Raw genomic sequence first — 16,611 nt, 5'->3', positions numbered from 1 at the left:
TAAATTCGGATTGGAAATTGAGAATTAATATTAAGATTGATACTCTAATCCCCGAATTAAATTACAGAAGATCTTTTATTTTCGAACTAAGTTACAATATTCAAATCGATAATATAAAACTCGAATTAAATTATACAAAATTTTATATTACTAACTCAAATCGCTTTTTCGAAATATTCTTCGTATAACTCGTAATAGCAGCACGTGTTATTATATTTGTATGGCTGTCTACGAATAATTTAAGGCTCGAAAGACCGATTCTAATCTAAAAGGGGAGTTCTTGTTAACAATGAAAATTCGTAACGGTTTAGAAACGAAACCGAGCGAGTTTTCTCGAGGTTTGCGTGCGAGTCGCGGCGGTTATCGCGCGAAATATCAAATACTTTCATTACCATGTAACTATTTCCTTCCTGAAGTCGGTGTAGAAACGAGAGTGACGGCCCTCGCTGCCGCGTCGTTGGCAATTTGTTTCAATTACCAACTCGAAGACAGCGAACGATCATTCGTTTCCTTTTTTTCACCTCTCGCGATCTTTTCTCCTCTATTTTACTCTTTCAATCAAGGTGCTTCAGGGCAACCAACGTATAATTAACTTCGAGGTATTGTCTTTCGAGTCTGTCGTTCGTTTTCCCGATTTCATTTCTCCGGAAGCTTAATTAAGTTTATCTAATTGCGCCGTAACTCTGCATTTCGATCTTCGATATCCTCTTTTTCTTTTTTTCTCCTTCCCCTTTTTCCTAATTATTCTTTCGATGCTCCATTTCGAGAACGTTACTTTCCCTTAACGTTATCACCACCGTATTAGCGTATAATTACCATAGCTAAATTTTTGCAATTAAGCAAATGTCCCACAATCTATGGTACGATGATACGTGAAAGCTTTAGATAGATTTTTCACTTTATGTTCCGAAAGCGATGTCTTAAAGAATTTTAATATCGGGTGTAATAGTATGACGGGTAAAAGAAAGGAGGACAGTTAAATAAATAAATACCGTTGAACAATTAATTAAGATTATTTTAAAATATCGCTTTTAAAATATAAAGTAAAGGATCTTGCTGTGGAAACTTCTGCACATCACTGGCACAAGAAAAGACTCGAAATTATCAAACTTTTCTATAAATATAAAGTAAAATTAAATTATATATTGAAATTAATCAATTCTACGTCCAATTCTACGCAACAATAATAAACAAATTTAAGGGAAAAATAACTGAAAAAGAGCAAAATGATGAACATCGTTGTAACGTTACTTCGTCATCGCAGTCCGTCCCCAGGCTTCTTCACCACGATTTCTCTTATCAGCCAAATCAGCCATTAGGTCGTTCCTTCGTTCGTTCGTTCGGCCATTCGTCACAGAATCGAAGTCACAAACTTCATTCACAAATTTGACCGATTCACAAAGCACGATCATTTCAGAGAAAAGAGAATTCTACGTTTTAAAGTTTCGTCATCGCGATAGGTCGCGATCAAGAATGGCCAACGTTCGAGAGAACAATCAGCGTTTCTACGTGAACGAAACGAAACAAAGCTGCTTTCTATCCCCCAGAAAAAATTAAAACAAAAAAAGGAAAAATCGCTGGATGCATTACGTACCTCTCTCGCTTTTTCTCTCTCGAAAAACGTTCATCGTTATTTCTTCCTTCAGGATCAAAGCTAAAAAACCATCTGCTTTCTCCTTCGGCTACGATCCCCGTGAGACGATCATCGATCGATCGACATTATGAATCGCGTCGTTTCATTCATGATTCTTCGATGAAATGATAAACGAAGCATTTACTCGTAGCTCGTGTTCTCTCTTCACCCTTTTCTTCCACCCTAAAATTATTTCTGCATCTTCGTCTGGCTATTGGTAATCGAAAATCGATAAGAATATAAACGAAAACGTATCCGTTGGATTATTCGTGTGCTGAACGATTGAGAATTGGTCGACGATATTTACCGATGTTCGATAACCGTCTTAAACGTCGCTTCAATAAATAACAGCAGCTGTAGAAAACGTGGAAAATATTTCGTTATCTTCAAGAACGAACAGAGTCGTAGAATCTAGCCGATTTCTAGTTTTTAAAAAGTGAAAGAAAAAGACGTTAACTCGAATCTCGGGAATCGTTATTAAATGAGAGACAAATTTATAAGTCGGGATTGCTTCTTATGCCCAATTAGAGTCTCCTAATTCCTCTAAATGCTCGTGCACGTGTATACCGTGGTCATCGAGTTTCTTTCTCGAGAGAATCTCTTTTTTCGATGTTCTCTCCGGCTTCACAAGATTTCGGCACGGCCTCTTGAAAATTCATCGAATCGATAAATCTCGAGGTGTCGACGAGACCCCTAAACGCCATCGGAATTTATGTGAAGGTACTTTTATATTTAACACACGTTCTCCTTTACGTGTGTACATACGTACATATATATATGTATGCATATATATATATATATACGTAGATATATATGTATGGATAAATATAAACCAGGAACGAGTCCATAAATTTCCGAGCGGCAAAAAAGAATTCATGAATTCTGCGTCGGGAACGAATCCATGAATCTCCGAGCGAATTCGGGTTTTCCGGACGAGAGAACGCGAGCAAACGAGACCAATCGTTCTCTCTTACTCTCTTCTATATAATACCTTCCTCCCTTTCTCTGTCTGTCTATATTTCTTAATCTGACTGATTTTTTTGACAAGGTAACGCGAAGTGGGTCGGAGGTGCAAGGACACACCCTTCATCTCTGAACAATATCAAAAAATAATAATAATAAAGAAAGAAAGCTCTTTCGACGCCTCTTAACCGAAAGAAGATGCATCTAATCGATAAACGATAAGCTGTGCTTGCACATCACTCACTCATACACATATACATATGATACACATACGTAGGAATTGGACTTACAAGGCTCTAATCGAACAACAAACGATACAGTTCGTGGGAAATTCCGATACAATCGAGTCGATCGTTCTGTTACGCTGTTCGAAACAATTAGGCCGATTCTCTGTTCGATTATTACCATCATGGTTGATTTCGATCCCCCACTACTTCTTCCTTGCATTATCCTTACCGCTAGCTGTAGCTTGAGAAGCTTGAGAAGTCGACAGATTTCCGCTGCTAACGATTTTATCGCCGCTTATGGCACGCGTGTGAAATTTCTATGTTAGAATTTCTGTGGCACGTAATGACGAAGACGCAGTGGGGGAATTTAGCCTTGAATTATGATTGATGAATACCGAATCGGAGGATCGATCTGGCTACGAAATTTCTAGAATGGAATATTTCTAAGAACGTCTTCTAGAAATGTTTCTAACAATAGATTTTTAAAATAAAAATATGTCGAGTGACAAAATCTTCCATTAGAACAAATTATCGATGCAGCTAGATTTTAATAGAAAGATCTGAATGATTCAAGAGCATTACATAGCATATATACAGTTAATTAATAAATCAAAGATTTAGAAATCCATAGGAAAATTGTCTACATTTTAGAGAGAAAAAAATACCATTTGTTTGTTTGTTCGTGGAAAAATTATCCCGAAATTAAAGGAACGAGATTTTTCTCGGTCTGAGTCGGAATGGAAACAATTTGCAAATTATTTCGCGAGAATAAGGTGATTTCTAAACGAACAATTTCAGAACGAGACTCGAGACAGGAATGTTCCGCACGAACAATCGTTCTCGCGTCGCATTTGGCATGGCTGCGCTTTCTGCTTCGCTTTCTTTTTTATTTCGTTTCACGCCTGCTTCTCCGCTGTCTAGCCCCGTTGCTCGCATTTCTTATCAACGGAAAGGCAGCACGGCGGAAAGGGTCGTTTTCACACCAAACGTCCGTCTACGAGGTTCCTTCGCGTCGAGGCAACGAGTTTCCGCTCGATTTCTGACAGAGACCTCCTCCCTTTAAGTTTTAAAACTTTCCGAAGAACCGATGAAAATTCCATTTCGAAACTTTATCTATATTTCACGAATACCTGGTGGAAGTGTTATTTCCCATTATATCCCTCCGCGTTCACATATAGGAGACATAAGCTTCTACAAAGATATGATAGAAACTATTTTTAGAAAATTTAATGCGTACAATTTCATTTCTATGAATTTTATTTTTGATAAAATAATCGTTCTGAAATCGACCGATATCTCCTTTTGCTATTTAATTTACTTGTATTATTTTTTCTTTTCTACTTCATTTGTTTAAGTACATAATCCTCTTACTTAATAAGAAAAAAATATATAACAATGTTTTAAAATCAATTAAATATTTACGCCTGTTACGTGAATGATAAAATCTCGAACAGTATCATAAGAAGTATACCTTAACTTTGTTTCAATCTCCAAACCAAAACAAGTACGATGTTAATAGGATGTTTAACTATATTGATTAATACTACTACAAGAATTAATCCTTCACAGGCAAATTGGATTGGCGAGTCTTTTTGTTTATTGGCTAATCCTTCAAAAAATCGAAGAACATCCCGACGTACTTCTCAAAGCTATGTCATTAAAATGAAAATTCAGAGGAAAAAAGTTCAAGGTAGTAACAAATTCAATTTTCGTGTCTACGGACAATTATACAAGTGCTTTATATATGCCCCTAACAATCATACGCGATATTATATTTATTATACGTTATATCCTTGACGTTACTTCACTGGTAATACCAATTACACGATACTAACCGTAATAACGTAGTAAAAAACAGCACATTAAAATAAAGGAAAGGATAAAATCATAGGAAACGGTGAAACGGTGTTGCCTCGGCGGAAGCGAAGCCTGGTGGCGGAAGTAGATAAGAACACCGTGCGGACCGCGTGGAAGTCGTGAGGTTTCCGGTAACTCGAGTTCAACCCCGAAAGTACACGGATATTATACGCCAGGGAGGAGTTTCGTTCGTTATATTTATACTAACGTCGGAACCGAGTGCCCTCCATCCTTTCCCGCCATTTTTCCTCCCAACATTTCCCAGCGGTAAATTATCCAAGAGGCGCGTACAAGAACGATTCGCCTTCTTCGAGGCGACTCGCACATTCGCAATAATTGGCGTTCTCTCGCGTGATTCAATTTTTCTTTTCGTCCTTCGTGACGAGAGGGCGGAAAGAATCGCGCGTTTTCGCCACTGTTATTTCCCAGGTTCCTATCTACGTACAAATGTTTTTCCTTAGTTTTCATTGAAAAAAATGGGAGCACCGGTGAAGCCCGTGAAAGCTTCCGGATAACGGCCGTTTCAATTCGGGTTGAGTAATGAATTTTGGATAGGATGGGAGGGAAGGCGCTCGTTGGAAGGTGGAAGCAAGGTTAAGGGGTGTTCTTTTTTTTATGAGTTAGGGGAGTGCTTAGGACACGCCTCGTAGAAGCTTTCGGAAACCACCATGCTCCCACCGACGAGTTACCATAAATTGACACTCACCGATGAATTCTTTAGCATGATATTCCTATCAGCCAGTTGTTTTAGGAGAATTGCGTTTTTGTTATCTGCAGGGCAAATGAACTGTTGTATTATTTATCGTGGAATGGCTCGACCATGAAAACTGTAGTAGATAGCAATCTATTGTAATTCAAATTACGGGGCAGGATTGTTCTTTAATGTCCATTTAATCGATCACTATTGTAGTTAATATTGCTTGAAGTAATTTATGAATAATTTGATCAACTGGCTGTGGTATTTTTGTAGCGGACTAGGATAGCTACGTTTTTATCGTAATATCAATCGACGAAAAAGAGTATCAGCTTATGGTAACTCGAATCATGAAAAGGTACGTTACCTGAAAGTATCATTTAATCGATTAATGTTGCAATTAATATTACTTAAAGTAATTAATAACTCATTTGATCAAATAATTATATTATTTCAGAAGTAGATTAATTGTAACACCTTTGAGTAATTCAAGCAAAACTTTCCGTTAAAGCATCGTTTAATCGGTTGTAATTATTTTGAGGTGCTCAACGATCGATAGCACTTGGTTCCACAATTTACATCGCGAACAAGCTGAGAAATACAGTAATGTAAACCACGAGGAATATATTACACAGATAAAACTATCGAAAGTTAATCTTTGATAAAAGCGCTTTCATCGGACACGTACTATGACACGAATTATACAGCAATTAAAAATCGAATAGAAAACCGCCAAAGAACTGGCCTGTCGATCCTAACTCGCCACGACACCATCGCAAAAATGTTCTACCCCCGAAAAACGAAAATATTTCGACACGCAAACGCACGCCGCTCAGCATGCAAATTATGGTACCATTATTCTTTTCTTTCTTTTCTGTTCCCTGTTTCTTTCGTTTTTGTGAAACGTTGCGACGCTTCGCTGGCACGGAACGAAGCCGAGCTCTCGAGAGGAGCCATCAGAAGGTAAAGACGAGAGAACCATTGTTTTTTTTATTTCCCTTTCTCCTGGCACCGATACGTCGTCTTGAGAGCATCGGCAGAGTTGCTCCAATTTTGTCTGATCACGATATTTGTCTCGCATGCAGAACACGATGCACTGTTTTAACGTTCTACACCATAAAACCCTGTGAAAAACCATTCTCCTTCACTCTCTCATGTTTTCTGTCCTGTTCCTTTCTTCTGCGTCTTCTCTCATCTTTGTCTCTTCTTCTTCTTCTTCGTTTCTCCTGTGCGGTCTGCATCCATCTTCTATCTAGCTTCTGCTGCCTCTGGAAAGTTAGATTACTTGATCTGTTACTTAGTTAAGATCTAATAATCATCTAAGATTATTTCTTGTCTGTCTTTCAAAGTCCCCTGCCTGACGAATCTTTTGGAAACGTGGAACTGTGATTAGATAGCATGGACGATTGGATAGAGGATCTTCTTGTTGTAGATGACCAGATCGATGTAACGATAGAAGTCAATTGAATCGCTTCTTTTTTTGAATTTTAACCCTTTCATGATCGATGAGTAGAATGAGTAGAATATAGATAATAAAAATATTTGTTTTCCATGAAAACAATCTTACTTTTAGTTCACGAAATACTTTGAAAGAAATGTATTCTGTTTAGTAATAATTCATCGAAAGTAATTTTTTCGAAGAAGAGATATAATTGTCTCTGGAAGGGTTAAATTATGAGAAATTTTCATTGCCTTGAAGATGTGATAGTTAACGTTACGTGTCCCTTATATGTATTATTAATTATAACATGATAAGGTGAGTTTCTAGAGACACTAGCTTTCACCAGACAATTTTACAAGTATCGTTACGTCGATCTCGATGGAAAGTCGACATCGCTTCGACCATTCTGGGAACCGAACGAAGTCGAAGTTTCTTCGACGTCGAAGGTTTCCCCCCTAGAAGTCTTTTTTCTCTATACTTTCTCGATTCTTTCTCAAACTTCAACTCTGTAATTCATTCTAGCGATCGAGATATACTCGTGTGAAATTTCGTTGCATAACCCATTCGAAACCATGGTGACGCGCCACTTACATCACACGAAAGAAACTCGTGTTATCGTTGTCAGTCGGCAGTCGGAGAAATAAATCATCTAAAAGAAATATTGCAAAGAATATTATGCAAAATTAATTGTTGAAATGATCAAAATAGGTAATTTTAATTTTTCACAGAAACTTTCTAAATTTACAACGGTACATTTTTAGGCTCTTGGGTAACTTTTTCTAAAATTTATATAGAAGCTTATTTCGTATCCTTTTATTGCTTTGATACGAGTTTTCCATTTTAATTATTATCGGTTGTTTTAGTATTTAGAAATATTTCTGACAAAGAAGCGACTAATCCGAATAAATAAGGATTAATAAATAAAAGAATTAAGAAACATTAATATCAAGAAATGAAAAAATCTGAATAAATCACATTTTCCAATACAAAAAAAAAAATAAGTAATGCAACATCACGACCCTTGAAACCTCGTAATAATACCTAATAATATGTTTTTTCAATTAGAAATCGGTCTCGAATGGGTTAAAATACAAATTTTCTGTACCCTTCAAAAGAATTTGTACGACGTTTCCTCCTTTCTACAGAAAAATTCTTATTGCATCGTTGTAACATTTAATTTTCTGACGACGTTCCATAATCAACGAGCGTCCTTTGTCAAACAAGAAAGAAAGGAGGAAGCACGTAAATGGAGGATAGGTGGTTCCCATTCGCTCACCCCCATTGTTGCCTCAACTTCGTTCCAATCTCACCGCGACATTTACTGCTCTTTAGAGCGCGTTTCCACGGGAACGGCTTCTGATAGAATAATTCTTGTTCCTCGAAGGAAGCGCCCAAACAAGATCGTATTCAACGACGTTAGCCGTTCGATCAATTCTTCAACGTATTTTCTTCCGGCTTCTTTATATCGCCTCGCTATTTTTACAAGGCAAAGATACGAAAATGTGCACTTGTTGATGGCAGCTACGTTTCAGCACAATTTCAGATTTCTCGAAATTTCAAAGTAGAATGTCATTCTATGCACTTCATTGACGATTGTTTCACAGCTTTCCCGTTATCTAGGTTGATTAGGAAATTCTATTGTCTTTGTTCTATGAATGGAAAGAGATCAATTATTTTAACTGGAATTTGCGTTAATTAATCTTCAATATAAAATTCGTATTAATGTTAGTTATATATTATTGATTGATTTTTAATAGAATAATCATTGTTATTTATGAGATCTTCTGTCGTCTTGTGATTGCACGTTGAATCTTTAATTTTTATTTTATTAAAATTCTACGACTTCCGTTGCAAACATTTTCTACGTGAAATTGCCAGCAGCAGTCAATTTCCATAGTTCATGTTTCGACAATTAAAATATGTAAATGTGTATTATGTAGCAGCAATTTCTGAAAATTCCCAAATAAAGTTAAAACCTAGCGATAGAATTTTCCAATCAGCCTAACAAGTAATCGAACGATCTATTGGATCAACAAGAATTCTCTATCCTCCTCTAAAGACACGTGTCTATCTTGATCGCTAAAAACAATCTTCACCAAAACTGTCTCCGAACCTCTACCAAGAAAAAAAAAGAAACTCAACCTTCTTCAATCTCAGACGAATCCCAATTACTCCTCCAAAAATCCTCAAAATCGATCCTGCGATCGCCTCGTGCAAAGTGTGTGCTCTCGCTATGGTCCGTCCTTGAGACAAAAATTAACCACAAACATCCACCAGCCTAATCTTACTTCTGCCAATTATTCTAATCTCTTTTCTTTCACTCTGTTATTATCTCTCTCTCTCTACTTTTGTCTATCTCTGAAATCACTATTTCCGCTCATTATCCAACGAAGCCAATGCCGATTTACTGAAACGCTCTGCGTGCTCCAGGTCGGAGCATCATCACGAAGAAGGGCGATGGCTCTCAGGTGAAGGAATCTACCGACAGCAGCACAACGATCGAGGACGATGACGTGAAAGGTAGGACCACCCAGAAATCCTCTGTCACTTCTAGAAAAAAAAAAAAAAGAAAATCTTCTCTTCTAGCCTCCCCCTCTTTTTCGTGTGTTTTGTCCCCGGTTCACAACACCCCCTCCCCGAAATTATAGGGAGACGATCCTCGTTCTAGAAGATCGTTCAGATACATGCACCCAGTTTGATATCTGATTTTATGCCACCCACGAGTGTCACGAATCTTTCTAGGAACCTGGCCGCACCGAAAAGGTGCCTCCCGCGGTGTCAACTTCTCTCTTTCTGTGTTCGTGTCTTTGGTACGTTTCGTACCCTCGTGTACGCTTGAAATTCTGCGTGGCTGATCGAAGAGATCAGAGTAAAATTTTCACTGTAATGTCTGTTATCTTTATTAACGAGTTGAGAGTTTGGGATGGCTTTATGAAGGCTGTCATCGATCTTTGGTGCTGACCAAGAGGTATTATAGTTGTTATCTTGAGAGTGATAGTGAAATTTTGGGGCACAACATTTTATATTATGTTTACTAGTAAATATTGTTTTGGTAATTAAGGAATATTGGGATCGATATACTGATAATTGCGGTGAATCTTCAAAGGATGGATTTAACATATCGTAAATTCATTCTTTCGTGTTTATGGAAAGAAAAATACTCTGTTAATTGATACTTTGAGATCGATGGAATATTTTTAGAATCATTCCTTCGTGTTTCACATTTTCAATTCTACAAAATACTATGATTAATTTTCTAGGCATTACAGCGAGAATTTTTCTAGAAATATTTAACGCCACCCTTGCAATTAGTGTAAAAACCATAGAACAAAATATGATTAATATCAACTGTTCGAGGCAATCAGTATTGGAAAAGAGAAACACTAAAATTCGAAATAAATAGATTCAACATCCCCAAAAAATTTTCTTGAAATTTCACTAAAATTCGCAACTATAATTACTTTTTTTCAAAATTCTCTCGTGCACGAATTCATGGCAGTTGCAGCGTCCAAAAGAATCGATGCAGCCAGTAGCACGGTTCGATAGATTCGAGATCCGTTTGAACTCGAACTTGCTATCGGAAATTGGCGATGTCGCGAGAGGCCAGGATCGAGTAACGCTATTCGTCGACTCTAATGTAACCTGGAGTTTTCAAGCCTGGCCCCAAAGTTACCTTCGATGATCGAACAACGATCGGTTTCGATCAGCTCGGCACGATTCAGCGCGCGTATTCCGCGCGTACACGCGGCGCGGGCTGCTCACAGCCTTTTGGACTCGTTAATTGTTCGAGCCCTGAACCGGGACAGTTAATTCTCCCAGCGAGATTCCGCTAATGGATCGAATCTGAATTTACCGCTCTACTCGCGCCTGAAGCGCGGCTATAACTGGATTTCTCACTGCCACCGCCAGATCCAAAACGGAGTGGCCTTCCCCAGTGGAGTCGGTCGAAGATAATTGCACCTGAATTTACATTTTGCTTTTCGATCGTCGAAACGCCTATCGTGGCGGTCGAGAATCCAGTTTTTAGACTATTTCCGATGTTTGTTTTTTTACGTGTCATGGGACAATAGTGGAAAGGATAGCGAGTGGATATACAGGGTTACCGTTAGATTGTGGATGTTTATGGATTTATGGATATTATAATTCTCTATTTTTTTTCATTTTTTTTTTTTTTTTTAGAGAATTCTTCGATAGAATCGATCAACAAGACCAACAGTTTTGGTGTAACGAAGTTTCTTGCAAACGATAGTCGTGTTTCAGAAAGAAAATTATTTATACATATTAGCCTTCTTGCTGTTCTTATTTTTATCAGCGTCATCAAAGTGGAACCAGTAGAGCGTAAAGATAATATAGGTAGTATGCAAGAAAGATACGAAAATAGTATATATGTACAAAATGTCGAAAATAACGCATTTCTATTAATTCTCGTTCATTCTTGCACATTTATACTTGTTTGTAACTCATAACTGCACAAACATCCACAGTCTATACGTTACAAATAAAATAGATAGTTCAAACGTTTTGCTTAAAAAAGAAATTGTTGAAGATATATATCTAAGTTGTATTAATTCGTAAGCTAATTCAAGATATATTTCAATTTCTTCGACAATTTTCTTTCTACCTGCAAAGTGTTGGAACCATCCATTCCTTTCTTAACGACCCTGTATTCTGCGAATTGATTAAATCCTTAATATCCACCCTTAGATAATTTGGAAACCGACGATAATTTTTCGGTCGGTTACGTCTCCCCGGTTATTTATATGACAGTTCTCTTTTTTATTTAATTGAAGTGGAGTAAATATAGTTCGTGTATCGGTATAATGGTTTTTTTCTGGAAATTCGATAAAAAAATCTCTTCGTGGTCCCTTTGCAACATAACGAAATCACGAGCAGGCCTTGCGCGCGCATATCGGCCTATTATTAGAGAGATAGTACTCCTGCTCACGTGCAAATCGATCGTTGGACAATAGCTCGAGTAGTTAAGTATCCCCCTCGTTGCTTTACTCCGTCCCTCCCCCCTTTTCAACCTTTTGCCCTCTCCAGCTACGATCCACCTTATATTTGCGTACACTTGTGCCCCGATTACCGATAGACATACATGTGTATATACATGTGCATATTGGTAAACCTGTCGCGGAGGTTCGTCGATTGCGCGACAGCCTTTACTTTGTAGACTACCATTTATAATGGTTCATTTTCCTACCCATCAAAACTTTCTTTTTCCTTTGCAATAAATTCTTCGTATACTGTTATATACTATTTTTCAACCGGATACAATGGATTTGGAATATATTTGAGCGAAATTTATTTCGTTTAATCAATTCTTAAAGGTATTTCGAGAAATTTGTTCAAGGATACAGATCTTCCTGGGTCTCTTTGCGTAATTGAACCAACATTGTTAACGAAATTTTACAAGCTACAAATTTGATAATGAAATTATACGGATAATTTCACTTTGCTATTTGACGCGAAAATTGTTAAATAGTAAAAAGCTTTTTAGGCAATAGAATCGCTATAATTATTTATCGTTAGTATATTCAGTAACGTTGTTAGTTAATTAATCTCATTGTGCAAAAGGATCCGGATTAAATTCATGTTTATATAAAGCTCGTGTTATAAGCGGCAATCGAACGAACCTCCATAGCGCAGCCATGAGGAGCGTGTTTACTGTTGAAAGGTAGAGAGCTTTACTCGTCGTTGCCCACCGAATTTGCAGTGAAGCTGTACTATATCTTTCTCACGAAACTATCTCTCTTCGCTTCTTTGTAGACGCATAACACACTTGTGTATCGCTACTTTTGATCCGCTTTACCGCGGATTTCCTCTTTTCTTGTATTATAGTCTGTTCGTCTATCGTATCTTTCTACTACCGAAGATCGTTCCCTGCAAATTTTTAAGGGATTTGGTATAGTCGTTTTCGCTGTACGTTGCGATAAAGATCATTTTTACCCACTTGGGAATTTCAATTCTTTCTTGATTTCACTCTATTCATTCATTTCGCCACAATTCTGTTATTAATGGCTCTACTATCTCTTGATTTCACTATTTTGTAATGACAATTATTTATTTAGTTTACAATTAGTCAATACTCTATTGTTTATCAGTTCTACTAACATTCACCAATCTCATTACTATTCTATGGTGACAACCATTCATTTCCATTATTCTACAACTGGAGAATTCAAGTCCACGATTTTACATTAACTTTTAAGATATCCAACTGTACACCTAAATTTACTAAATATAATACAATATTTATCAGCGACATCGCTATATACACTAATATTCTCTTTTTATAATAGCCAACGAAACACTGGAAAATGAAGTACTAAAATTTTTCTAACATTCCAAGATTCGAACCGTAATCATTCTAGTAAAAATCAAACGCTCTATCTATTCTACCATAAGACTTTCAAAGTCTCTTGTACTTCTTTCAACTATTTCTGTCGCTGAAGTTCATTACCATGTAAATTACACTCACTAACACGCCCAGAGATCAAACACACCCTCTTTATCGCAACGCGATCGCATCCGACTATATCCATTTGCCTCGTTCAACCCACGTGAACGTATACGTATAACCTGATACTTAGTAAATCTTTGACTGTATGTGTAATAACTACTTCTCGTCGCCTGTCAACGGCTCTGTCTACTTACCACTACTCAGCAGAGACGTATACTACTCGCCTACTGAGGTAACACTCAAAACCGTGTACAGTTTGTATTTCTGTCGACCTAAATTCTAGCCATCGAGTTTTCGTTATCGTACACCATCGAAACCCGCCCTAATGAGCTGTCGCTGAACCGTTCCTGATTAACTCTCTATTCTAACCATCTATTCTTTCACGACTTCTCGTTGATCATGATCGATTACACACTCGGACACGATCATACTGATCATAGCAGTCTCATTTATGCATAAGAAACAGAAGCAAAAGTAATAGAAGTTATTGAGAAATTTTTCGATTTGACGATGGATATTCCTGAATGCTTCCAAAAGATTTTTTGGGAGAATCGAGACATTTCCATTATCGTAAAAGAGTAATTGTAGAATAATCTTTTTAGTTATTTGATATTCGATGGGTATTTTCATATTCGGTGTTATCTTTTTGCTTGAACTGTTAATTTAATTATTATGAAAATTATTATTAATTTAATTAGCATCCTTCGATTCCATAATATTAAAAAATTGTTCCTTTGCTTGGATACTTGTAATAGTAGATTAATAATATTTCATAATGTAAAAATTTATTTTAATATCACTGTGCAATTTAGAGATATTTAGAAAAAATTTAATCAACGCTCCTTGATTCGATTTCAATTTAGTTGAAATGCCTAATTTGAAAAAATACCATTAAAAAGTAATTTGATTATATCTTTTATAATTTTAGGGGAATTGAAATTTTTTGAAAGCATGTGGAATAATATCAATCGTCTTTATAAGGTTAAATGTTTTATTCCACGTGTTTCTGAAAGTTGTTCCCTTCGGTCAGCTTTAAACTGCTCTTTTCTTTGCGGTATATTTGGAGGAACTGGAAGCCTTCGTTTTTCGCATACATTGCCAGAGCAGAATCATTCAAGACCTTTTTACAGGATTGTACTTTCGCGAGTGCAATTCGTAATTCTCTCTTTAAAAACATCTCTCTGGTTCTTTGCTTTCTCTTCAACAGAATTTTTCATAGATATTTCTTCCATGTAGATTTTCTTACGAAAAGTCTTCTTTACATAGAGTTATATCAAATTGCATTATTCCCGTATTCAAATGAAATTAAACAATTTCCCGCCAAACGATAATTATACGCAGTAGCAAATTCGAATAATTTAAAACCTAAAAACTTTCTTTTCGCACCATGCTCGCATTCAGATGCGATTAGAAAAATTGACGTAAAGTGACGAACATGCGAAATTATAAGGTTAAAAAATCTAGAATCTAAAAATTTGTGCACCGCTCCATTCTCGTTTTGAAATAAGGCAAAAAATTGTCGCGTGGCAATCATACAGAATTCGATGAATGGAAAATTCTTATCGAACAAGCAGAGAACGCGAGAGTACAATCCTGGTGATCCTCGGCGTGCATGCAACCAAGTTTCTTCCCCTATTCCGTATACACCGAAAACACTGGCAGTCAATGGGTTTCATTCGCTTTCAAGATTCAGACACTTTATCACGGAGTGAATTGATTCTCGAGCCAGACACAAGTACACTCGAGCACAAAACGGCAATACTACGGAGCACTAAAACCGTCGACCTCTTGTTTACGATTCCTTCGATGCAAATCAGAATCCGCGGCAAGCTCTAATCTTATTTGGTTGGAATTACATATTTTCTATCGAGAATGATAATAATATTCTTCGAAAAATTCTGAATCGTGAATTTGTTCACTTTTTTATCGATAGTTTAATGGAAATTTGTAAATCGACAAGATTGATAATAGTTAATGAAATAGGTAGATAATTTTTAGCAGAGTAAATTTAGAAACACAAATAGATAATCTTTAGTTAACACCCGATGTAAGTCTGTCCCTTGACACTGTTCAATTTTAATCGCCATATACATACAGCAAGCGACTCGCTTTCGATATGTCACACATAGATATAACACTTTTACTCGTAGTATCTTGTCGAGGTTTCCAGAAGCAGCTTTGCAATTTTTGGAAATAATATTGGGAACAGAAATTGCTTGTGGAAACATCGAATATCGAATCATTTCATAAGTCTTCGATCATCTACTGATTTAATAAATACTAATTTCGATAGTACTTTGGATAAAAGGAAATAATATTCATAGATCGATTCGGAATTTATAGGAAAGATCTTTGGATTTTTATTTCATAGAAATATCAATTTATATTCAGTACAAATACTATTTATTTTATTTTATTTTTCGATCTAATCCGAAGAAACTATCCATATACATTCATCCTCGATTCATTTAAAACTAAACGATCAATATACATATATTTTCCAGATTTCAATAAAAAGTGACATCTACAAATTGGTTTAGACAAAACTGCGTTCTTAATTAGAATAAAAGCAGCAATTTGCAAGAACACGACTTATGAAACGATCTAGTATCACAATCACAAGATCAAACAACCACACATGTTACGTTCTTCCGTCTCAACACTATACGTAATACATAGAGCAGCTACGCGAGGAACGATCGAGAAAATCGCTCTTTTCTGTCCGATCATACACGATGCTCACAAATCCATAACACGTACGTACAACCATAAGGTGCGTAAAACAATTGTATACGATGTGAGACCAGAACAATATCGCACAAATGTCGTCGACAGGATTCAATTATGCGGGTTGTTTCATGAGACGTGTTTCAGGTGGTGAATAGGGGATACAAAAAAAGATAAAAAAATTTTATGAAAAGAATAATATTATCGTATATTCCATTTGATCCTTCTCTAATTACAATATATATATTTTTTTTTTAATTTCATGTATAAGTAGGACAGTACGAATATACTTTACATTGTGCTAAAATCCTTGAAACAACCATTTTCAATTTTGACAAAAAGATATGCCTTTAATTCTTCTAGATCTTTTCATAGTGTTTCTAACGATAGACACACACGTATATATATATCCAGAGTAAGAGAATTAAATTTAAAAATGACTGAAATTCTAAAACAAGATTATAATAAAACAGCTCCTTTTATTTAAACCTTCTCAATCCAATTCCCTATTCAGCGCTAAAATATGTCTCGTATATTAAAACACCCTGCATAAGGTTTCGTTTCTTAATCTCGAGTAAACAACAATTTGCAATTTTACGATTCCTC

At 36.4% G+C, this 16,611-nt stretch overlaps 1 protein-coding gene across 37 annotated transcripts in view; it reads left to right on the top strand.

Moving 5' to 3' along the window:
* LOC117207356 (calcium/calmodulin-dependent protein kinase type II alpha chain) overlaps positions 1–16,611 on the top strand; it is a 152,655-nt gene that overhangs the window by 103,058 nt on the left and 32,986 nt on the right. For 25 of the 37 annotated variants that reach the window (XM_033447479.1, XM_033447480.1, XM_033447484.1 and 22 more), the window contains exon 11: positions 9,246–9,335. The exons of the other annotated variants lie outside the window; for them this stretch is intronic. In XM_033447479.1, coding sequence (XP_033303370.1) covers positions 9,246–9,335 — 90 coding nt within the window. The remainder of the gene's footprint in view (positions 1–9,245; positions 9,336–16,611) is intronic. 37 annotated transcript variants of the gene reach the window in all.

This window comes from Bombus bifarius, unplaced genomic scaffold (genome assembly GCF_011952205.1).
Source record: "Bombus bifarius isolate JDL3187 unplaced genomic scaffold, Bbif_JDL3187 scf7180000008028, whole genome shotgun sequence".
Classification (NCBI taxonomy): domain Eukaryota; kingdom Metazoa; phylum Arthropoda; class Insecta; order Hymenoptera; family Apidae; genus Bombus; species Bombus bifarius.
This window is presented reverse-complemented; position numbering and strand designations above follow the sequence as displayed.